Raw genomic sequence first — 23,678 nt, 5'->3', positions numbered from 1 at the left:
GAGTGGTGATTGGTTGAAGTGCTGTGTTCCGATGCGTGTGTCGAGCGTAACGGCTGCGAAGCTGTCGGGTCCTCTGACAGTGGGGGACAGGGAGACTTTGTCTTTGCGCGAGAGATGAGCAGAACGGGCCTGAAGTCCCATAACAAAAGGTACATCACACATAGGGTGGAAGAAGTCGATGATGGGTATCGGTAGAACAGCTTGTCATTGGACGCCACCTTCCGCCCTGTTTCTATGGCAAGGCTGCAATGGCACCTTAACACCCTATTTCTATGCAAACCAACGCTTCCCTCCTCCTGTGCCCTGAAACCGGGCGTGCCCGGGCATGCCTTTTGAAGTGCGCTTTGCACAACAGCGCGCCATGCATAATGTACAGATGTAAACCAGTCTAGTGTACAGAAGCAAATTGGTGATACAGCAGCTATGTACACGTCATCTACCTGTCCCCTCTGACCCTCGCCTCGTGAGAGTCGGTGGCCTCTGGTACGACCTCGAAACCCATGCCACGACGCTTGCGTCTTGCCTTCTTCTCTCCGTACCGCTCATCGAACTTCTTGATGGCACTGAGGGTAGCCATGTCCTCGTTAACGCTGGCAGGGATCTCAGCCAGGGCCTTTTCGAAATGGCGGTGGTTCAGGATCCGCTTCTCCGGCCAGACGTAAGGCTTTGGCCCGGTGTGCTTCTCGGACGCCTCCAGCTCCTCCTTGACGGCGGCCATTGCGGCAGCTACACACACGTTCTTCAGATCGGAACCAGAGTAGAGGGGCGTGTCCTTCGCCATCTTCTCAATGGATACGGTATCATCGAGTGCCTCGCCTTTCAGGTGAATCTTGAGAATCGCAGCGCGATCCTCTTCAAGCGGGAGGTCAACCAGAAGCTTTCTCGGAAGCCGGCGCAAGACAGCCTCGTCGAGGTCGAAAGGGCGATTTGTGGCTACCATGATGAAGGCTTTGGAAGTGTCCATGCCATCCCATTCGCGGAGGAACTGGTTGATGACATCCCGTCGACCGCCGCCGTCATTGCGCCGGCCTCTGGCGCCGAGCAGCGCATCTGCCTCGTCAATGAAGATGACGAGAGGCTCCTTTTTCTTGGCCAAACTGAATAGACCACGAATGTTCTTCTCACTCTCGCCCACGTACATTTGGTTGATGCTGGCGCCTGAGACCTCTACCATGTTGGCACCACTCTCCTTGGCAACCGCCTTGGCAAGTAATGTCTTGCCCGTTCCAGGTGGCCCATAGAGCAGGCAACCAGGAATTCTGTCCGTAGCTAATACACCGTATGCAAAGGCTTCAGGTCGCAGAAGTGACAATTGAGTGAGCATTTTGATCGAGTCAATAGTCTCGCGAGGCACATGAACGTCGCCAAACGTAGTCCTAATATTCTCAGGGTTGACCAGCGCTGACTTGAAGCGCTCCTCATAGTCTGCAAGATTGCCGCCTGGAGGGCCATTCCCGCCCATGACGTTCCGCTTGACCTCATTTGATGGCGTGTCTTTGGTCTTGGCGATACGATCCTTGGCAGCATCCACGTGCTTTATGAGGTGAAGAGCTTCCTGCAGAACGCCTTGGTCGAAATGATCAGATTGCTGCCTTGGAAACCCTATCATGGTCTTGACTATGCGATATACTTCAGTCACTGGTAGAATGGACTCAGATAATGACTCAAATTGGTATTTTTCGTCCATCGCATGGAATTTCAAGTCAACCCGAGGGTCTCGAGAGTCATGGCTGATTCCCAACAATGTTTTCAGCATACTCTTAATGTTTCTCGCGTTCTCATCAAGGTACTCATCCTTTTGAACTCCTGCGATGCGCTTTTGGAAGTGTTTGGCCAGGTTAGCGCTATTCTTGTCCCTTTTCGCGATCGTGGGATATGGCTCATTCGATGGGTCGTACTCGTGAAATGTTATGACTCGTTCATTACTCTCGAGCTCTTTGAGAGCGGACGAATAATGTGCAGGTGCATTAAGACTCGCGCAAGTCCCCACGAGGACGATTTTTCGCCCCTCGACCCATAGATTGTCTATTGCTTTACGCAATCTACCCAAAAGGGCAGAGCCACATTCGTCGTCCATGTTGATTGCGTTGATATCGTGGATGTGGATGATCAGAGGCCGCTGTTCACTACAGTTGGAGTCCGCTGCATGGATGATCTCCTCCAACACAGCGTTCATCTTCAGGTCGACCCACATCTCGTCCGACTTGCCTCGGTTTGGCTGTGGCAGAATGTAATCCATGATCGTCATTTTCTTCTTGGCCTCTTTCCTCGGCTTCTCGTTGGGCAAAACGATCGAGAAGGGCATTTGTGCGCCAAATGGAGACTCAGAAGCGTCTGCAGTCGCACCGTGCAGCCGGCCAGTATTTTCAGCTGCCTTGTACCCTAGCAAAGAGATGGGCCCGGGAGCGTGGGTGGTATCCTGGCCAAGATATGATCCAACGATTTCAGCAATGTCCTGGGCCGTAATATGGATAACGTTGGCTCCAAGCTCGCTCCCCAGGTTTTTGACAACTAACTTTGGCCACCAGGATCCAGAATAGTAGTCAAAGTTGAGGATCGTTATGGGACGTTTCAGATCGCCGGGTTTGATGTGTTGAGGCGGGTTTATTGCGAAGTCGGCCCTTATCGAAGCTGCAGCCTCGACTGCCAGATCGTGATGTAGTATTCCTAGGGGTTGCCGGAAGGGCAGTTTCGAGCGGAAAATGTTCCGCAGGGCCGATGCAACGGATTTCTTAGAGTCCAAGGATATCGAAATCTTCATTAATAGGTAATGTTCCATCTCCTTATACTTCGCTAAATCATAAGAACGAGATTGACATCGAACCTCGTCCCGGTGCTTAAATAGCTTCGCCATTACCTCCTTTGCATCGGAGTTACCGAAAATCGCACGCGGTGCTAGGTGCAATACGCTATCCGCGGCGGCGTTGACTGTGACAGCCGATTGGAAGCAGAAATGATCGAGATCATCCGACCGCAAGTCCACCAACAGCCTGTCAATGTCGGATTTGTCGTAAGCAAGCGCGTTGTATATGCTCAGGTATGTGGCCCCTCGTCCGGACAGGTGTCTGATACGGACCACATCTAGCATCCTCTCGATCTGATCGGTGTATAAGGCCGATAGAGCCGGCACAGAACGAGGGAACAGTATTTGCCGCAACACGGCATCAGCCACTGCCAGATCATCATGCTGGTAAACGTTGGTTTTCTGAAAGTCTTCTGGTAGCTGAACAGGCGGTAGCTCCTCCGGAGCGCGGCTCTTCACGTTGCGAGTTCTTGACGAAGCGCCGTTGGAGCGTCGCTGGCGTCCTCGCGACTGTTCGGCCTCGCTCAAGGCCTTCTCGCCGAACAGATTCTCGTCTTTGGCATCCTCGCGGTCGCCAGGCTCGCGACCGTCGCCGCCAGGCTTGTCGTTGCCATCCTTGGGCGGGTCGTCGGGGCTGTTGTCGGCAACTGCTGCTCTGGCCGCGGTCGAGACGTGGAAGTGTCGGCCCGGACGCGTCGCTACACGGGTTCTCGGTGCGTGAGGTACCGCCGCGCGAAAGGCACGTGTCCAGGGAGCATACATTCGAAGAATTGGCGCTCGAAAAGAGCGGGCGAATGCTTGCCTTTACTGAGGCCGCTTACTCGCAAAATATTTCGAAGTCCCGGTTTTCGAGCTTTCCCGAGCTCGCCTCAGCCTGGTCCGAGCGTCTCACCACGATTACCATCCATACACCGAGACTACACCACATTGCTATAGAGACCCCCGAGATGCGAAGGAACCGATTTACCAATGTGGAAACGATGATTAAATGAGTCACTTGAGATGTATTTATTACAAAGAGCCCCTAATGGCTAATGAATATTGTGTTTCATGCTTCCCAGTTATTGTACTTTCTAAAAGAAGAAGAGAGGAGATTCTTATTGAAACCGGCGACCTGACGACGTCTTAAATTTCGGTAGCAGAAAGAAGCGCCGCCCGGTAAGCAGCCTCAGACCTGTTTCTCTGTTTCGAGGAATTTCTAGGTCTGTTTGCCATCATGAGAAGCCATCGTACAATATCTTGACTCTCAATACCCCCAGGTGATTGAAGTGTAATCTCGTTACAGTAATAAACGTCTAGGCTCCCAATTTTCAGTTGCACATATCAACAACTCCCAGTGGTAGATGACGCGCAGCAAAAATGATGAGTATGAGCCCGTGACTGCTTTAGGGGATCCAACTACATCGGTGGTCCCGGCGGCCGTAGAAACAGTCAGTCTTCGCCAGTCATTTCATGATTACAAAGGTAGTGAATGTCACTATACCCACATGTTCACTTGAATGTCGCGTACATTGTGATTCCTATCTTCGGTTTTCCGGCATACGCCTAACAGTGGTTGGATAACTGAGATCATCGAAGTCAATCACTTGTACAGTCAAGTTCTGACGACCGCAGTGTATTCTAGGCCCGGTGGAATCGATTTATCACCAAGCCAACCGCGGATTATTTGTTGTGATTTTATCACACAGAAGACCAAGCCAGGGACTATCAATTTCTCCCGTGGAAGTAGTAACTACCATAGAATGTGGGAGCTGATTGTCTGATGCGCCAATACTTAATCTACGGGAAAGAACATTGCGTATGTGACAATCAGCAACTTTGTAACTCAAACAGGCCAACTCAAAACTATTGCAGAGCTTCCGGCTAGTAGGTTACTTCTAAAGATCCTCAATGCAGCCTATTTCAACACCGGAACAACATCCTACAAACATCCGAACCGCGAAACCCCGTCCCACGAAGCACATCGACCAAGCAAGATGTGGGTTCACCTAGGTTTGGCGTCCATTTGTATGCTTCTTGCAGTAGCTGCGGTCGCTCAGCGCGTCATTGAAGCACGACGATGCTCCCAGCAGGCGGCACGACAGAGGGTGCTACAGCTGCCTCAGGAACTCTGGATCCAGATACTCAGCCAGAGCCTGTCCGACAATTCATTTTGCAGCAGTGAGACAGTGGCCATGTGGAGAGACTACCGCAGAGTCTCTCGCACATTCAAAACCATCATCGAGCAGGCGTTCGCGGCCCGCTTCTTGAGGAATATGTACATCAACTGGTATCTGGGGGAGAACGAATCCCCAGGCAGGCTCTACCAGTGTCTAGAATCCCCAGCGAATTACTGTCAGGGGGGCTGTAGACCATGGTTCATCCGCAAAGTCTTGGCCTTCGACCGGATATCGACAGACCGACAGCGTGTGATCTTCAGCGAGAATGCCACCAGGGCAAAGCATGCTTCACGCCGGCCGGCCAGTGTCAACGATTCCATATGCAACAGGCCAATATGGCCTATCAGGTTTGAGTTCTGCCGCGATATCGCGGACCACCCCTACTACGACCTGATCCTCATGGAGGAACCTTGGGATTGGAACCCTGGAGACCCTCTATCCATTGCCGGCGCAACAATTGATAGGGAGAACCTCGAGGTCTCGTACGACTTGGGAAAGCTTGTGGCCATCATGATTGATCCACGCAAATATGGTGGGGGTTGACACTGGTTTTGCGCGGCTTGGTTTCTAAAAGACGACGTGAGTAAGGATTTGGTGGATTGAGAATGGGCTCTTCGGACCATAGATTGAAGAGATTATATTTCGTTAAAGCAAGGAAAGAGCATCCGTGGCCCTCAATAAATAACGCTGAAAACCAGAATGCTCCGTTTGCAACTCATGACACTCCTGCCATGTCTTTTGTCCCTACAACTTTTTTCTTGTCCTTGACGTTGGCCACGTTTTCTTCTCTACTTCTCGACATCATCGCAAAGCGCCATGCGATGAGTAAACAAGATAAAATAATATCTAACTCTCTACATCAGGAAAATAAACCCCACGCGCTTCTCGCCTCCATCTCTCTCTCGCCGTCATTGCTCGTCTCCCGTGATTTTCACTAACCGATCCCCAGCGTGCAGCAAGTAGCCCAAGCACATGGCGACACAAACACGCGCCTACCAATCGAGATATGGACCAAGATCCTCAGCGACGTCCTCACCTCGGGGCCCACATACGAGCTGCTTTCAAACCGGCAGACTTACCGAAACCTCTCTCGCGTCATCGGGTCGGCTACTGAACAGGCGTTCGTGAACTCTTTCATCAAGGATGCGCACATCTCGTGGCAGTGCGCACGCAATGACCAGCACAGCCTGGTCTGGAAGGAGATGTCCTTCTCGCACCTGTCGCCAAGCGGAAGCCATGCCTTTTTCTCCGAGACGGCCACGAGGATAAAGTGCCCTGCCTCCAGGCCCAAGGCTCCCCCGAGGACATCGTCAAGTGTTCCAAATAAGGAGACATGAAATAATACTTGACAAACCGATATGCAAGCCGGAGAACCGACTCCTCTAGGGAACTAAGCGGTAGCCGAGCAGAGGTTTGCGGCGCAACGTAGGCAGCCATACAGGTCTCAGGCACTGGGAACGCAGGGTACCGAACTACAAGAACATATGCTCCCATCAAAATGATTGCGTTGTCCAGCCATCGGAGCCTACCACGGCACTCTTCACTCAGGCAATACTTCCGAGCCGAAAGCCTACAACATAGGCCTGGCGTGCTCGGCTCTCGAAGGAAACAAGCTTACTTGCCTTCAGTCGTTTCCTTTATTTGTAACGCAGATAGTACATAGAACGAGTGTCGAGCTTCGGATACTTCCGGGCCATGCTCACTTGTACCTCTCATGAAATCATCAAGTACGTCGGTGGACATCGTGCCCTGGCGAGGCCGATCTACAGCTGGGGTTAATATTCCGGACGTGAATGACATCAACGGCAGCTTCGCTTTTCGGTTGCGTAGGGTTAGTAGCATAATAATACAGATCGAATCATCAAGTCAAGGGTAAATTATGGTGGATTCGTGGTATACAGCAAACAAAAGGAATCGATTGAGCTAGGGAACAACTCCTCAACCGCACTGTTCTCCTTTTCTAGATATACACAGGCCACCAACCTTGCATCCCCAGCAGCCACGCTCTCTATTTAACAGCCGGAACCCTTCTAATGCTTTACGAAGACTTCTCGAGCTCGGCCATGATCTTCTCACCCTTCTCCTTGGCGGAAGCAAAGTCACCAACCATGTAGAAAGCACCCTCGGGAAGGCTGTCACCCTCACCGCTCAGGATGGCCTTGAAGGAGGCAATGGTCTCCTTCAGGTCAACCAGCTTACCCTCGATACCAGTGAAGACCTGGGCGACAGTGAAAGGCTGGCTCAGGAAACGCTGGATCTTACGGGCACGCTCGACGGTAAGCTTGTCGGCTTCCGACAGCTCGTCCATACCCAGAATGGCAATGATATCCTGGAGGGACTTGTACTCCTGGAGGATCTGCTGGACGCGGGAAGCGGTGTCGTAGTGCTCCTGACCGACGATACGGGGGTCGAGCATACGGGACTTGGAGTCGAGAGGGTCGACAGCGGGGTAGATACCCAACTCGGAGATACCACGGGACAAGACAGTGGTGGCGTCCAAGTGAGCGAAGGTGGTGGCAGGGGCAGGATCAGTCAAATCGTCAGCAGGGACGTAGACGGCCTGGACGGAGGTAATGGAACCCTTCTGGGTGGTGGTAATACGCTCCTGCATACCACCCATATCAATGGCGAGGGTGGGCTGGTAACCGACGGCAGAGGGGATACGACCCAGCAGGGCAGACACCTCGGAACCGGCCTGAGTGAAACGGAAGATGTTGTCGATGAAGAGAAGCACTGGAAGATGTTAGGTTCCTTTTTCTGGTGCTCGAGAGGGATCAACATTGGAATCAAGGGGAGAGTAGACATACCATCCTGACCCTCAGCATCACGGAAGTACTCGGCAATGGTCAGACCAGTAAGAGCGACACGGGCACGGGCTCCCGGGGGCTCGTTCATCTGACCGAAGACCAGGGCGACCTTGGACTCGCCATCAAGCTGAATGACGGAAGTCTCCTGCATCTCGTGGTACAGATCGTTACCCTCACGGGTACGCTCACCGACACCAGTGAAGACGGAGTAACCACCGTGGGCCTTGGCGATGTTGTTGATAAGCTCCTGAATGAAGACGGTCTTTCCGACACCGGCACCACCGAACAGACCAATCTTACCACCACGGGCGTAGGGGGCGAGCAGGTCGACGACCTTGATACCAGTAACCAGAATCTCGGCAGTGGTGGACTGCTCGACGAACTCCGGGGGGTCGGCGTGGATGGGCAGGTACTTGTCGGTCTTGACGGGTCCACGCTCATCGATCGGGTCACCGGTGACGTTCAGGATACGGCCGAGGGTGGCGGGACCGACGGGGATGGTGATGGGGGCACCAGTGTCGGCAGCCTTCTGGCCACGGGTAAGACCCTCAGTACCTGTTGATGTCATGTTTAGCGTCGCGCCCCAAAAATTTCGCAGGGTCGGGGGATTATTTACCGTCCATGGCAATGCAACGGACGACATTTTCACCCAGATGTTGCTGTGTGGCGGTTAGCAGAGCGTCGCGTGCGCGTTTGGAGGCCGAGCTGTCAACTTACTGAGACCTCAAGGACGAGCTTCTGGCCGTTGTTCTCGACGTTCAGGGCGTTCAGGATAGGGGGCAGCTTGGCAGTATCGAACTTGACTGGAACGGGGTGTCAGTAGCGGTTTCTTGCTTCTCGACGTGCCTCTCTCCGCGGCGTTGAGCGTTGGAGGGGGCGAGGCTGATGCCAACTGACCATCTACGACGGCACCGATAACCTGGAGAGTTCAAGACGTGTCAGCTCGGGTCGGGTGCGAGGCGCGGGGAGGCGGGCAGCAGGCGTCGGGATGGGATGCGGACTCACCTGGTAAACCTTGCCATCGCCGACACCCTGTGTGCTGGCAAACCGGCTGCTGACGGGGTATCTGAAGGCCGAGGGCCTGGCGACGCGGCGCGAGCCCGCGACGAAGGGCGAGCGAGCGGCGGCTCGGGAGAAGGAGGAAATGCCGCTGTCGGTTGGGAGGGCTCGGGTCAGCTCAATTGGCAGCAAGGGGGCGGGAGGCCATCGAAAAAAGTCGATCGGGGGGCTTCTACGTACCTCTTGAACATCTTGAGAGATGACAAGCAGCGATTGAGGATGGGGTGGAAGGTGGTGATGGATTATGGGGAGTGAAAACTTGAAGAGGTGAGGTCCACGACAAAAACCTCAATCAAGCTGGGCAAGTCTCTTTCCTCCTTGCCGAGAAGCTCCGGGTTGGCCCAAGCTCAGCTCACGTGACGGGAGCCAATCGAAATTGTCTTCGGGTAAACATGGCCAGAGCGGGTCCCATCATCTCTGGGTCTGGGTTGCTGCATGGGAAATGGTTGAGTGGGTCTGCGATGGTTTTTTCTCCCTCTCTCCCTCTTCCCTCTTCCCACCCTCGCTCGGTCCCCTACCGCGTACCGGCAACTTCTGACCTCCCCAGCTGTCACCGAGTGCGGATGACGACGGAGCAGCAGGGGGGCGCCAGAGAATAATCACCTAGTACTGTAGTTAGAAGATGGGGTCTCCATGGGGCAAAAATGCAGACAGGTCAATGGAATGGATACCGTATAGGCAGGCCCGTGAGAAAAAGCTCATGTCGTCTGCATGTAAGTAACGAGGTGTCTACGGACCTGGGCTGGGCAACCAACGAGCCAGCCAAGCTTGTGAGATCCGACCATGTAACGGACATTCCGGGTACTCCCCCTCCCACCGTTGGCATGCGCAACCTATTCCGATGTGACCCATTTTCACTCACATGGACTGGCTCTCTCTCACATAACTCGTACACATACCATCAACTGGCTACAAGTTTTCAAGCTTGATACTCCATGGTTCTCAGCTTCCATGCAAGGTATTCAAACACCCCCTGTATATGCAAAATATCCCAATTACAACAGGACATGGTATCCATCGGGCAGATGCAAGATACTACTCCTACAGTACATGATACCAGATCAAAAAAAAACCCCCCACCGAGATCAAGCCCAAGACCAAGACCAAGGCCAAAAACCCTAGAACTCCAATTCGCTTTATACCGTCTTGGTGGTGCGGTCCTCGACTGGGGGCGTCCCCCCCAGAAATATTCTATGTGTCACGTCACAAAACAGAGGACGCTTGGTCAAAAAAAGTACATCGCTTCGTCATCGAAGCATCGTGTTCCCGTCTCTCTATAAATTGCATCGTTCATGTGTTCATAACCAGTCCGCGTGCTCCAAACATCTAGTTGACACGTTGGGGCCGTTGTATCCTATCCTGAAACCGCCAGGTGTCTTCCTGCCTCGTGCCCGGCGGCAGCCAGGACGCGTTGCTGCTGCCCCTTTGCCGCCCCGGCCCGCTGTCGTCGTTCTTCTTAGAATCGTCGCCGCCGCCGTTGGCAAGTGCTGCATGGCCATTCGTATACGCGTGCGCGTTCGGCCCTGCGGACACAGCCGCAGGACTCTCAAAGACCGGTGCATTCTGGCTTGCCGTAAATGCCCCCTGCGTGTTGAGAGGCAACAGCGGTTGATTGGTGACATGGCTCTGGCTGAGCATGCGGGCACGCCGGTCCGCCTTGTTGCTCTCGCTCGAGCGATCATACAGGTACAGGCCGACAAAGGTCAGCGCAATGCCCACGGCCTGGACCTTGGTCGTTGTATTGCGGAACCAGATAATGGCAACCACGATCACGAACACACGCTTGATCAGCGAGGCAACCGAGTACGTGACTGGCGAGACCATCGACAGGAGGACAAATGCCAGGATGTTCTGGCCAAAATGGAACGTTCCGTTGAAGAGGAACTCCACAAATAGCCGTCCGTGGTCCATGCTGTTCGCCTTGCCCGTCAGATCCAGCGCGCCATCGCTGAGGAAATCCCTGAGCAGGCCGATGCCCTCGCTCCAGAACCAGATGGGCGTTGTAAGTATGAAAGCCATGCCCGATGAGTAGCACAGCAGGTTCAGCTTGTCAAGCTTCCGGGACTTGGCTGCATGGCCATCAGCCTCCGCCCTGGCTGCTTCGTTGAACAGCCTCTTGGAGATGATGTTCTGGGTCACGAACAACATGGTGGCCAGAAAGGCGTATAGCAGACCCAGCATCTCACCCCCGAACGAATGCTTCCCCGAACAAGCTAGCATCACTCCCATTGTCAACGGGATGAGCGAGTAGTACGTCGCCATGGGATATCGTATGTCGAAAATGAGTCGGTAGGCGAGGACTGTGAATAGTGGGGACAGCCCCTTGACCGTGTGTACTAGTGACACGGGAATCTTGGAGGTGGCCGAAGCGCTCAACAGATGGCCGCCAATCTGGAAAGCCGCCAGCGGAAGCGTGGTTCTTATGACGTCGCGCGAAGGCTGGCGGATCGGATTCTTCAAGGCGGGTATCGACGTTCGCAGCTTGGGGAAGATCGAGGCGAGCCATGAGGACGTTATGCAGTAGAACGCCACCAGGAAGAATTGTATCAGCGTCAGCGTGGCGGGCTTGTCAAACGCGTTCAGGATCGACTTGGACGAGGTGTTGGTCAAGGCAGACGAGGTATACCACATGACACACAGGGTCTGGGAAGCGCGGATCGGTCAGCATGTACAGTCCGACGAGCAAGGTGATATAGGACCACATACAACAAGCTGCCAAGACAGCGGGGCCTTGAGAGCGTCCGCGATCTCGTGCGCGTTCTGGCTGACGCTGCCGTTTCGTCCTCTTATGGTTCGAAATGCCTCGGTGATGCTCTTCTGCCGCGAATGCGAGTGTGCGTGTCCCTGTGCGCGGGAGGGGTTGACCGAAGATCCCATCTGTCCCCATCTTACACCCCTCGCCTGGAGACTGTCTCTCCTGGGCTGCCAGCGGTCCGTCGACGGCAGGGCTCCTGCGTTGGTGCCATTGGCGTAGCCACGGGCCGGGCTCGACTCGCGCCAGCCATTGTTGGCGAACATGGGCGCATCGATGTGGTCGGGGAACTTCTCGAGCCCCGAGTCGCTTTCTCTGTCCCGGTCCCTGTCGGCGCCGGACTTGTTGGTGCCGCGCGACACGGACGGCTCCCGCGAGTAGGAGCCGGAGTTTGTCGAGTGCGGCATGGCGACTCGGACTTTGGGGTGGGATGTAGCGAGCGACGGACTTCAGAGAAGCAATGCAAGGGGGCAGGCCAGGGAGAAGGAGACCAAGCTGACTTTTGGCTTTCACTGGATCATTGCTGTAGGTCTCTTGCGGACTGATGACGGTTCGGGTGAGATAGTGTGTCGTGGTGCGATGGTGGGTATCGTGCGACCGACGGGGTTTGGATCTCAAGGGAGCAAGCGATGATGTCGCAAAGTAGCGCAGTCAGTCGACGTCGTCGGTAGATTGCATGTGCGTTAGTTGATACGAGTTAGAGCCGACAAATTCTGGAGATGCTAACTACGGAGTACATCCAAGCAACCAAGCTGCAGCGGTGGTCTCGCACTGCCGCGTGTCCAACCCCTGCTACGCAACTCAAGCAACATCTTAACCGCTGGCGCGCGATTCAATGCGAACCCCCCCAGCGTCTTGCATTAATTGGTCAGCGGCCAGGACTCCGGGACACAGCTTTGCGCCCCATGCAGGTGGCTGCCGGGCACGCGGCGCCGTCACAAGGTCGACCAGACGATGCTTGCATAGGACACATGGAAATATTGCCATCAGTTATCTAGAAGAGCCTTTCACGGGTTTGTCATTTGATCGAGCATCTCTGTTCATGGCAGATCCAGGCAATGTCCCGAGGTGGGTTGCAATTGATAGAATGGAGTTTCTTATTACCTCAGTAAAACCACTACTACGTCCTGGAAAGACGTTCTAGAAGGATTGGCGTCAAGTTCTAAACCTGCAGCTGGGTGTGCAACTGGGTGTCCTATTTCCAGCGCTGGAAGTAGCCTAGCCAGCACCCACTGTGGTACTGTGGTAGGCCGCCCAGCCACGCCCGCCCAGCCAACCCGCGCAAAGCTTCAGCCACACCCAAAAGTTCCAAGGCTGCCAGACCTCAACTTTTCTGCCAGTCGCGACTCGACCAGCATCCTGTGTGTCCGTCAGCCTTGCCACATCGAAGACCTGTGAGCATCGCAACCATCGGGTTTGCCTCTACCTGCGACATGGCGGCACCACAGATGAGCAAGAATCAGAGGCGGCGGGCGAAGAAGAAGGCAGAAAAGGCAGAGCAGAAGGCGAAGCCAGAGGTACGTTGTCGCCAACCTCGCATCCACCACAAGGTCGCTAACAGCCCACAGGAGCCGGCGCAGAACGGCGACAACTCAGAAGCCGACACGGGCGCCGACGCGTCTGAGAAGCTCGCCGATGAGGGCGCGACCGATGGCCTCGAGGTCAAGAAGGATGCTTCCCTACCCGCAAAGGCCGAACCCGACGGCCCCGTCGAGATCGACTTCGACAATGACGACCCTGCCTTTGCTATGTACAAGCACATCTTCGCCAAGTTCGGCGCATCAACCGAAGAGGATGATATCGCAAAGGAGGCCAACGCCGGCAACCAGGGCGAGGTCTTCTTCGACGATGACGATGACATTCCCGACGAGTCGGAGGAGACGGGCCCCCCAAAGCTCTCCAAGAAAAAGAAGAAGATGCTGAACAAGCTCTCGGTCGCCGAGCTGAAGGCGCTGGTCAGAAAGCCCGAAGTCGTCGAATGGCACGATACCTCGTCTTCAGACCCGCGGTTACTGGTCCAGATCAAGGCTCAGCGGAACGTGGTGCCCGTGCCGGCGCATTGGAACCTGAAGCGCGAATACCTTTCGTCGAAGCGAGGTATCGAAAAGTCGGCCTTCAAGCTCCCTAAGTTCATTGCGGACACGGGTATCACCGAGATGAGGGATGCCGTCCTGGAGAAGCAAGCAGAACAAAGTCTCAAGCAGAAGCAGCGCGAGAGGGTCCAGGGCAAGCTGGGAAAGCTTGACATCGACTACCAGAAGCTCTATGATGCTTTCTTCAGATTCCAGGAGAAGCCTACACTTACACGGTTCGGTGAGGTTTACTACGAAGGCAAGGAGTACGAGACAGACCTGAGACATTTGAGGCCTGGCGAGATGAGTGATACTCTCAAGGACTCGCTGAGTATCCCCCCGGGAGCTCCTCCGCCATGGCTCATCCACCAACAACGATTCGGACCTCCTCCCTCATACCCTTCCCTCCGTATACCCGGCCTTAACGCCCCTATCCCACCGGGCGCGCAATGGGGATTCAACCCAGGTTGTTGGGGCAAGCCTCCCGTTGATGAGTACAATCGTCCTCTCTTCGGCGGTGATATCTTCGGAATCATGCAGCCTTCGCAGGCTGCGCCTGCTCCCGGAGAGCCTGTCGAACGCACACTGTGGGGCGAGCTTCAGCCACCAGAAGAGGAATCAGAAGAAGAGGAGGACGAGGATGAGGACGAAGATGAAGACGAAGAAGAGGATGGTGCAGGCTTGCAGACGCCGTCCGGCATGGAGACACCCGGCGGTATGGCGAGCAGTGTACCAACAGAATATGGCACGCAAACCGAGTCCATCGCCGGCGAGATGGATCTTCGAAAGAGCCGCCGCGGCTACGAGACAGAGGAAAGCACACACCCTCGCTCGGCCTACACAGTTATTCCAGAGCGCCAAGCACGGGCGGAAGGTTTCTTCGGCAGTGACCGGACTTATGACCTCAGCAAGGCAGGCGGCCACGGCGACATGCGCGTGCTGGGCCAGGATGATGACCGCGGCCAGAAGCGAAAGAAGCCGGGCGACGTTGATGTTGCCCTGGACCCGGACGCCCTGATGAGCGGCGACGGCATCGATAAGGATGAGGTCCGGAGGAGGTACGAAGAGGGAAGACGCGAAGAAGGTCCCGGAGCTCAGTGGAGGCGGGAAGAAGGCCTCGACGAGATGATCGCGAATGAGAGCCGGAAGAGGCTCAAGCGCGATGAGGAGAAGCGAGACGAGCGGAAGAAGTACAAGTTCTAGTGTAAGACTGCATAGGCTGCCTGGCGCTCTGGCGTCGGCTTGGGTTTGATTGTGTTATACTAGGCTTAGGGAATGTACAAAATGACTTCATCCAAACTACACCATTCCCGGAGTGCGACACAATTGTTTGGCCTCTGGGTTTCTTAGATCTTTCTTTCATGTGAGAGTCTTGTCCGATTTTCCTTGCTGTACCGTTTTATACCCTCCCTTGCTGTCTTGGAGTGTCAACACGCGTGGGGTGGAAATCCAAACACTTGGTTCCTCGCAACAATCAACGTGTCTCTGACGTGCTTTCTATACTGTAGCTTCAAGGTGGCTCGCTGAATCCAGTGTCAACTGTCCATTGGGCGAGCAGCTTACAATGTACAATGCCGGGCCGGGGGCATTTGATGGCAACCCCCGACAAGCCCGACCCTCACTCCACGACAACATGCTCACTCGTGTCCTGTCCCAAACCATACCGCCCATCCACCTGCCTTGTTCGGGAAGGGCTCAACGCCTTTGCCTTCGAGGGCTCGCGGGAGTGGCTGATGGCGTCCGGTACATGCTCATACCCCGCATTGTCAAGGGGGGCCCAGCATCGAAGGTGTGTCTGCATATTAGCCTGCCAATCACTGCCCCTTGCGGAGCTCTATCACGCAGCGTTTCGGGGTCACAGCATGCTATGTGCTGTGTAAGTGGCAGTAGCCAGCAACTGCGGGCAGCAAACACGTTGGCTTATCGGTCATATGACAGTCATCTCCAGGCGGCCGACTCTCATGGGTCAGTCATTGATACTCTCTCACATACAATTTCATGAGGGAGAAAACAGTAGCCCCTTGAATTAGGGTTTGGAGCGGGCTTCTTTGTTGAGCACCACCCTCGTCTTCAATAGAATTGATTACTGTTGTGCCACCGAGTTCAAGTCGACCCGACCCAAGAAGCGGCAGGCTAGCCAGTCAGTTATGGCCAGTAGCGAGGATGCGGCGGCGAGCCGCACTGGTGAGAAGGACATTGAGCCCCAAGGTCTGGCCCGCCAGACAACTACAGCGAGTGAGAAGGCCGACCTGGGGAAACACGATGACAGGGCGAACAGGCAGGGCCAGTATACCCATGTCGACGCCGCGATTGCGAGCAAGATCGCGGCCAACGTCGACGACTTCATGGTAAGCTGGATTTTCTCACACTGCTTCCCAGACCCAACTGCCATTATAAGAATGAAATGGCTGATTGTTGAGATAGACGCTCGTGAGCGAGGCCAATGAGGCCAATGAGAGAGAGAAGGGTATGAAGCTCTCGACGGCGTTCAAGACGTACCCAAAGGCCATTGCGTGGAGTATGATCTTGTCTGCTTGCCTGATTATGGAGGGCTACGACACCTCAATCATAGGCTCGTGTAAGTGGCCAAACTGAGTACGATATGATAGACAAGGTGCATCTGATTGATTCGAATATCCCCATCACAGATACCGCATACCCTGCTTTCAGAGACAAGTTTGGCACCCTCGGTCCCTCGGGGAAAATTACGATCCCCTCAGATTGGCAAAACGGGATATCAGGGGCGATAAACGTTGGCGAGATCATTGGGCTTCAAGTAAGTTAAATATTGAGCCAAGAACTAACCACGGCAATGGAGTCATGGGCTATTACTGAACCAATTATCTGCAGATAGCGGGCTGGGTATCGGAACGCTATGGCTACCGCTATACTATCCTGTCTGCACTGGTGGCTATCACGGGCTTCATCTTCTTCCCCTTCTTTGCATCATCCCTGACAGTGTTTCTCGTCGGCGAGTTCTTCCAGGGTATCGCGTGGGGTGTGTTCCAGACGATGACGGTGGCCTATGCGGCCGAGGTGTGCCCCTTAGCGCTGAGGCACTATCTGACGATCTTCGTCAACCTCTGCTGGATCATCGGAGGATTTATTTCCAGTGGTGTCCTGGTCGGTTTAGAACACAGAACTGACGATTGGGGGTACGCATGGTTTCCTCCCCTATCGAAACCTTCAAGAATACAGGACTCACATGCCGCATAGTTACAAGATCCCCTTCGCGCTACAATGGGCATGGCCCATTCCCCTGGGCATCGGGTGCCTCCTGGCGCCGGAGTCGCCCTGGTGGTGCATCCGCAAAGGGCGCAAGAAGCAGGCCGAACGATCTCTGAAGCGGCTGGCGCGGACCTCGGGCTTCAGCCAGCGGGACCTCGACGCCACAATGGCGCTGATGATTTACACGGACGAGATGGAGAAGCAGGTGTCCAAGGGGACCACATACCGGGACTGCTTCCGGGGCATCGAGCTCCGCCGCACCGAGATCGTCTGCATGACCTGGATTTCGCAGACCATGTCCGGCAGCGCGGTCGGCGGCCTTAGCGCCTTCTTCTTCCAGCAGGCCGGTATCAGCGATCTCGACTCCTTCAAGCTTGGCTGGGGCCAGAATGCCCTGGGTGCTGTGGGCACCATCAGCAGTTGGTTCATCCTCGAGAAAGTCGGCAGGAAGTCTCTAATGTTAGGCGGTATGTGCGTAATGTTTATGCTGCTCATGTGAGTTTCAATCCCCCTGCCCTTTTAATACTGCTCAGAACGAAACACCAATGGCGGCGCAGGATCACTGGCTTCCTGGGTATCCCAAGCTCGCCATCTACAGCAGAAATATGGGCCGCTGGGAGCATGGTAGTTCTCCTGTCCGCCGTCTCCAATTTCTCTGTTGGCCCTGTCGTTTACACGATCGTCTCCGAGCTCCCATCCAGCCGACTGCGAGCCAAGTCCATCATCCTGGGGCGCAACGCATACAACGCCATCAACATCGCGTTCGTCAACGTGGTTTCCTACAGACAGCTGAACCCAAACGAATGGAACCTAGGTCCCAAGGCTGCTTTTCTTTGGGCTGGGATCAACGCTGTGTTCACAACCTATATTTTTTTCCGACTTCGTGAGTGATCACAAATTCTTGCATTCACGCTATGGTCAGGCTAACGGCAATACGAAGCTGAAACCAAGGGGCGGACGTTCGCTGAGATAGATATTCTGTTCGAGAACAAGATTCCTGCTCGCAAGTTTGCATCTACAAAGATCGAGGATCTGGTCGAGGGTACCGAAGAAGCACAGAGGGAACAGGCAGACCGCATCACCCAGCAACAAAAGCGAGCCGAGGATGAGACAAAGGCTTGAGTAAGATTATCTCCCTTGGAACGCTTTTGAGAAAATGATGAGAGGAGAATCGTTGGATAACCGGCTCGTGACTCATGATCACCCGGTGTCTATATGTTGGTAGTAAAACGAAGTTCAGTGACGAAGAAGCTCTTGCCTGGTCTACTCGTGGCGGCTCTGGGACACACATCCCTTTCAAAATTCATACCTCAGTACCTGGTCACCGTGGACTGCAATGGAACAATTTCGATCTCCCAACGGGATGTAGAGTAACTCGGTAGCGACTGAACATAGGGCTTATTACTGGAGTCCTATTTAATGGGAGACAAACCAAAACCAAAAGAATGGTCGGCTGCGAGGGGAAATCGAGGTCTGCAGCCGAGGAATTTCCTCATGAACAACGCCAAGCATAATGCCATCCTCCAAGTCCAACTCCAAAATCTGCCAACCTGAGTATCTCTTGTCTGAACCGAGCAGGAACAACCATGAATGTATGGTCTGTTGTTGTGATTGTTGCTATGTGTAGTTTGTTCGTCGTCCTAATTGCCATTGGGCGTATCCGGTGGAGTAGAGTCGAAGTCAACAATCCAATAGTTGACACCCTCAAAGTTGTACTTCGTTTTAACTGCTAGCGGTGCGAGTTCACGAAGAAGAGTGGGGCCAACATCTTTGAAGTGGATTTTCACATGATCATCCGTAGCCTGTGTGTGCTCCACGAAAAAAATGCAAGTTCCGTCGCTGCATTCGTAGATCGCTTTATTTTTTTTGCTACGTGGCACGTCGAAAGATGATCCCTTTTCGGTGAGTTTGCGTAGTAATGTCTTCCGATCTTGCAGAGTACACGGCATAGTGGCACAATAGTCTTCAAAACGATGGAAGATCTGATGATATGAAAGTGAGGAAACAAGTGCTACCTTCCTCTACCCAAGCTTCATTTTTAAATGGCAGTGAACAAAGAAAAATGAAGGTTGGTTTCTGTAATTGCGCAATGGTTTCCACTCAAGCCGGGCGTTGGAAAATTGCAGACGACAGGTCCAACATTGCGAACATCGGACTGGGCATTGATACCATCCTTTCAGATGAGTGGGTAGCTAACATTCAGGTTGGTAGTGAATGTCACAGGTATTAACTGTCAGCTTAATGATCAAGTTCCTGGAACAACGCTGCTAAAGGAGTCTCGTAGGAAAGAACGTCGACACGAATACGAACCACGGAATCACATGAGAAGAGAATTAGTGCCACCAGGGTCCAAATAACCTTCAATTTGACGTTTGCATCCAAAGCATGGGCCTCATTTGCGTCAAACTCTTATGTGAAGGAGCAATGTGCGCCTCGATGTTGGCTCGCGTATTCCCATAGTGGGGACTCTCCAGGGTCTTTGATGTTTACGTGACAACAAGTACCTCTACAATGATGTGCTAGGGTACTCCAGTTAAAACAAGACAAAATATCAAGCTAAAATCTCTAAGACGTTGATCCATACCGCACAGCATGGTCTCAGTCTAGGAACTGAGCGCTTGTGCGACCAAGCTATACTCCAAAACCGGGTTAGTATTCGGAACCGACTGATGAACCGAACTCTGTCCTATATTTTGCTCAACCATGGTGCTGGTTACAATTGGATACCTACAGCCTCCGGAAAGAGCTTGGGCTTGTTGCTTTTATTCTTTACACCTCCAACATGTTTGCTCATAATGTTTGCTTTGCTTTGAGCAGGGGTTCCAATTGTTGACATTCCAGCTTTCTTAATTCACCAAGGCCATTTGCCAACATAAAGTTTGAGCAATGATGGGATATGGAAGGAATTGGGAGTTCAGCGCGACTCCATTCGTTGCAAACGGGAACTGACATTCTGGCTGGTCACCTCTCGTAAGGCCCGATCAGACCGTGGAGTGAAACCCCCGAGGGTTATACAAGCTCCTGGCCGACGCCCAATGAGGTACCTTGTTCGTGCCTTTATCATTTCAAATTTAGCCGGGGTTAACTTAATATCTTGCCTCAACGCTGATCTCATAAGCTTGGGACTCTTCCGAAAAGCGAAGAGTGGGGAAATAGGATTGCCGTGATTGCCCATGTATTGCCCCGAAGAACTTACCGCCGCGGTCACAACACTATAAAGTCTTGGCTAATTTCCATCCTGCAGTGCATGAAATACTCCGTCATGCTCTGGAACTGTTCTGTACCGTCTACCAAAAAGTGTGAGGTTCGATCACTTCGTGATGCGGTTTTCAATCTTTGTACATGGCCTTATAGCGTCGCTTACTTCGGCAGCTTCACTTACACAAGTCTCAAACTACAATAACAATGCAACTTCAAAGGCCCAGATGTAAGTACGCCAGCTTATAGCACCCAAGACTCCCTTGAGACTTTTACTTACTGGTCCTAGGTGGGTCTACGTTCCGGACAAGGTGGTGACCAACCCGCCCCTGGTCGTAGTCATCCACTCCTGCCAATCAACCGCCCAGTCGTATTTTCAGAACAGCAAGATACCGTGGAAGCAAGGATCGGACAAGAAAGGATACATCACAGTTTGGCCATCGTCCCCGAACTCGGGGACTTGCTGGGATGTCTCTTCGAAGAAGTCGCTTTCCCATTTGGGTGGCGGCGACTCCCAGGCTATCGCCAACATGATACTATATGCCATTGACAAATACAAGGCCGATCCAACACGGGTCTATGTCACCGGTGGGAGCTCCGGGGCGATGATGTCCAATGTTCTTGCAGCGACGTACCCCGAACTCATCAAGGCCGTCTCGCTGTACTCTGGAGTGCCCGCTGGATGTTTCGTCAGCTCCTCCGGCGGCGTTGACCAATGGAACAACTCGTGCTCAGGCGGCCAGGTAAAGGCGTCGTCGGACCAATGGAAGAAAGTCGTGCTCGACATGTACCCCTCCTACAGTGGACCGCGGCCGAAGATGCAGATCTGGCACGGGAGTGCTGATAGCACGCTCGCGCCGCAGAACTACCAGGAGACGATCAAGCAGTGGACGGGCGTCTTTGAGGTCAGCCAGACGCCGACGAGCGAGCGGAAGAATTACCCGCAGAATCAGTACACAACTGATGATTATGGGCCGAGTGTTCAGGGCATTTATGCCCAGGGGGTAGGGCATAGTGTTCCCGCCAACTTGACCGCCAGTGAAGAGTGGTTTGGACTGTGAGGGATGCCGCCTTGAGGTCACCTGCAGATATTCGATACTGTATGCATACACTTTGTTCACAAAAGGAAGCAAGGATATGAAAATGATGAAGTTGCAACGACGGCGGCTGGTTCTGTATACAATTTTGGATACACAGCGTGCATGTAACATGCGACCAACTTCCTCGAGAACTCAAGATGTGGTCCGCTCTTCCATAAATAAACTAGGTGACCATTCCACACCCTGGCAGAACAGACCGGTTTATTGTTTTGTTCTTGAAACTAAATATAATAGTTTTCTCTGATCCCAAACAAGAAAGTCTGCAGGTCGTTATGTGTCTCTTTCGCTGAACCTCGCTTCCCATTTGGTTGGATTCCAATTCCTCATTTGAGTGATTGAAAAGACTTTCAAAGCTGATGCGCCACAATGATGCAAACCTTGGGCAACATCAGGATCTTTCGTTCGTATTCACCGACCTCAAAACAACCGGGTGGAAGGCGTCTCTCTTACTCCTCTTTTCTGACTGGTTCTTACTGCTGAGAAGCATGACTAACCGTGCTCTTACTAATTAGTCATTAAGTATATTTTTGATAACACATCATTGATTAATATTTGAGATTTTATAGGACATGAAAACCGTTAAATTGATGCTACTGTTCATGTGAGTCTGAGTCCCCAGCCAGTCAGGAATTCTCCGCGCAGTCTGGACCAAACCCGTGAACTATATAGTGTGAGAAACAAAACAAAGCTAGTTGGTTGCTATTCCATGACTGGCTTTGATCATATCCGCAGCCCGCTCTGCAACTGCATAGACCGTTGTTTGCGTGTTTCCACGCGTTGCTGATAGAATGACACTGGAATCCACAATCCGCAGTCCCGTGGTTCCATAAACGAGTAAATCGCTGTTGACCACACCACCGCGCTCTCGTGGGAGCATAGCACACGAGCTAGTTGCATGCCAGCAACTCAGACAGGACCTTTTCGTATACGTTTTGGCTACTTCAAGATCGCTTAGGTCCAGCGGCGCGCCATTGCGCGATCCGTTTCGTTTGATCAGCTTACTCAGCGGTTCAGTGCTGATAATCTTCTCGAAGTATTGCAGGAACCGCGCCAGTATTTCTAGATCAACCGGGTGCTCGAGATAGCGCGGATCGATGGCAGGCTTGGCCTTAGGGTCTGCTGATGTGATATGGACGCTGCCGCGACTGAGTGGGTAGAGAATGGTTGCAACCAGGGTGCAAAAGTTTTCCTGGGTACTCCTGTCGCCGTGGTGGAGGATATTGACACCTGCACCCTCTGGGTTGACGTTATTGCACGAAGGGTATGTGAAGACCTGACCGACGCCTTCACAAGGATTGGCAAGAGCTCGCTTTACGAATGAGGCATGATAAGGTGAAAAGAGGCCTGACATGGCATCGTCTTCGACAAGGGACTGCACCTGCCTCAACGTGTCCTCGCCGTCGGGCCCTACGAAGTCGGGCAAAGGAATCAGGGAACCAACAAAGGTCCCGCTAGTTGCGAATGGGCCAGCCTTTTCGGTTGTATACGCCGTCATGGCTGCCTCAAGCGCCTCAGGCTCCTGACGACTCAACGGGTCCAACGTCTTCACGCCATCCGCCACCTCGAAACTAATGCTGGTATTAGGGTGGTCTTGTGGGTTTTCACCCACGTTAGGGTTATCCACAGCAACATTTATCCCAAGAGACTCAAGGTGCCTGCGTGGCCCAACAACTGAGAGCTCTAGAACCTTGGGAGTACCAAACGCGCCGGCTGCTAGAATCACCTCCTTAGTTACCGTGATGGTAGTTGTGCTTCCGTCTACCTCAACCTGGACACCAACAGCCTTCGGGATAGCACCCGATGTATCGAATATAATCTGTTCGACAATAGCACCCGTAATGACTCGTAGATTGGGACGAGTCTCGGCAGGTTCAAGGTATGCAGTCACCGCATAACTGCGAGTCCTCGACTTAGGATCGATACTCATAGCATTGATGTACCCACCACACATCTCTCCAGAAAAGGGATCACCTGAAGCCGGGTATCCCAGGGCGGCAAATGTGTCCACCCAAGCAGTAGGTAAGGGTTCTTCGGCCTCCTCAGGGAAGCTGGCCTGTACTGGCCCATTGGTGGCATGTACAGCATCGTCGATATACTCGAGACGCAGGTGCTTGCAAGCCTCAGGTGATGGGCGCGTCAGTGTGTAGAACTTTCGGTAATAAGGCGCCAGAGTCTTCCAGTCCCAGCCCTCGTTGCCAAACTCTGCCCAAGCACAACATGGGTTTTGGAGTTAGCGACAAACACTTGCCCGTTAATAGCACTTGAACCTCCTAGGGTCCTGCCTTGAGAGAAAGGGACGACCTTGCCGTCTAAACCTTTCTTTTCAAAGCCTTTCGTATCAGCTGGTGCAGATATCATGTGATTGCAGTCTTTTTACCAGGGGAGTACTATGGTAATTCCAGTCAAACTCCGCCTGTCCGAGTACCGAAGGCCACAGAGCAGGCGTTTGTATGCGAGGGTCTGATCTGTTGTCGTTCCCAGCCTCAAGAACGATGACCGA

At 53.4% G+C, this 23,678-nt stretch overlaps 8 protein-coding genes across 8 annotated transcripts; 4 read left to right on the top strand and 4 right to left on the bottom strand.

The window, feature by feature from the left end:
• Nucleotides 1-436: 436 nt before the first annotated feature.
• On the bottom strand, nt 437-3,565 carry JN550_009187 (uncharacterized protein; the record flags this gene model as incomplete). The annotated part of the gene is made up of 1 exon (XM_049321232.1): nt 437-3,565. One exon carries the CDS (start codon nt 3,563-3,565, stop codon nt 437-439), a length of 3,129 nt encoding a protein of 1,042 aa, XP_049168763.1.
• A 1,214-nt stretch (nt 3,566-4,779) lies between these two features.
• On the top strand, nt 4,780-6,299 carry JN550_009186 (uncharacterized protein; the record flags this gene model as incomplete). The annotated part of the gene is made up of 2 exons (XM_049321231.1): nt 4,780-5,444; nt 5,912-6,299. The coding sequence occupies 2 exons, from the start codon at nt 4,780-4,782 to the stop codon at nt 6,297-6,299; spliced, it is 1,053 nt and encodes a 350-aa protein (XP_049168762.1).
• A 701-nt stretch (nt 6,300-7,000) lies between these two features.
• Nucleotides 7,001-9,019, bottom strand: JN550_009185 (uncharacterized protein; the record flags this gene model as incomplete). Its single annotated transcript, XM_049321230.1, has 7 exons — nt 7,001-7,695; nt 7,770-8,324; nt 8,386-8,428; nt 8,487-8,572; nt 8,667-8,688; nt 8,775-8,919; nt 9,009-9,019. 7 exons carry the CDS (start codon nt 9,017-9,019, stop codon nt 7,001-7,003), a joined length of 1,557 nt encoding a protein of 518 aa, XP_049168761.1.
• Nucleotides 9,020-10,154: 1,135 nt separating this feature from the next.
• JN550_009184 (uncharacterized protein) lies at nt 10,155-11,987 on the bottom strand (the record flags this gene model as incomplete). The annotated part of the gene is made up of 2 exons (XM_049321229.1): nt 10,155-11,471; nt 11,535-11,987. 2 exons carry the CDS (start codon nt 11,985-11,987, stop codon nt 10,155-10,157), a joined length of 1,770 nt encoding a protein of 589 aa, XP_049168760.1.
• A 1,026-nt stretch (nt 11,988-13,013) lies between these two features.
• On the top strand, nt 13,014-14,855 carry JN550_009183 (uncharacterized protein; the record flags this gene model as incomplete). The annotated part of the gene is made up of 2 exons (XM_049321228.1): nt 13,014-13,097; nt 13,149-14,855. 2 exons carry the CDS (start codon nt 13,014-13,016, stop codon nt 14,853-14,855), a joined length of 1,791 nt encoding a protein of 596 aa, XP_049168759.1.
• Nucleotides 14,856-15,216: 361 nt separating this feature from the next.
• Nucleotides 15,217-18,002, top strand: JN550_009182 (uncharacterized protein; the record flags this gene model as incomplete). The annotated part of the gene is made up of 8 exons (XM_049321226.1): nt 15,217-15,441; nt 15,683-16,000; nt 16,077-16,230; nt 16,301-16,428; nt 16,503-16,807; nt 16,869-17,375; nt 17,438-17,763; nt 17,821-18,002. The coding sequence occupies 8 exons, from the start codon at nt 15,217-15,219 to the stop codon at nt 18,000-18,002; spliced, it is 2,145 nt and encodes a 714-aa protein (XP_049168758.1).
• A 2,198-nt stretch (nt 18,003-20,200) lies between these two features.
• Nucleotides 20,201-21,139, top strand: JN550_009181 (uncharacterized protein; the record flags this gene model as incomplete). The annotated part of the gene is made up of 2 exons (XM_049321225.1): nt 20,201-20,307; nt 20,368-21,139. 2 exons carry the CDS (start codon nt 20,201-20,203, stop codon nt 21,137-21,139), a joined length of 879 nt encoding a protein of 292 aa, XP_049168757.1.
• Nucleotides 21,140-21,866: 727 nt separating this feature from the next.
• Nucleotides 21,867-23,536, bottom strand: JN550_009180 (uncharacterized protein; the record flags this gene model as incomplete). Its single annotated transcript, XM_049321224.1, has 2 exons — nt 21,867-23,380; nt 23,440-23,536. 2 exons carry the CDS (start codon nt 23,534-23,536, stop codon nt 21,867-21,869), a joined length of 1,611 nt encoding a protein of 536 aa, XP_049168756.1.
• Between the last annotated feature and the right edge of the window lie 142 nt (nt 23,537-23,678).

This window comes from Neoarthrinium moseri (assembly GCF_022829205.1).
Source record: "Neoarthrinium moseri strain CBS 164.80 chromosome Unknown scaffold41_Wmoseri_CBS_16480, whole genome shotgun sequence".
Classification (NCBI taxonomy): Eukaryota; Fungi; Ascomycota; class Sordariomycetes; order Amphisphaeriales; family Apiosporaceae; genus Neoarthrinium; species Neoarthrinium moseri.
This window is presented reverse-complemented; position numbering and strand designations above follow the sequence as displayed.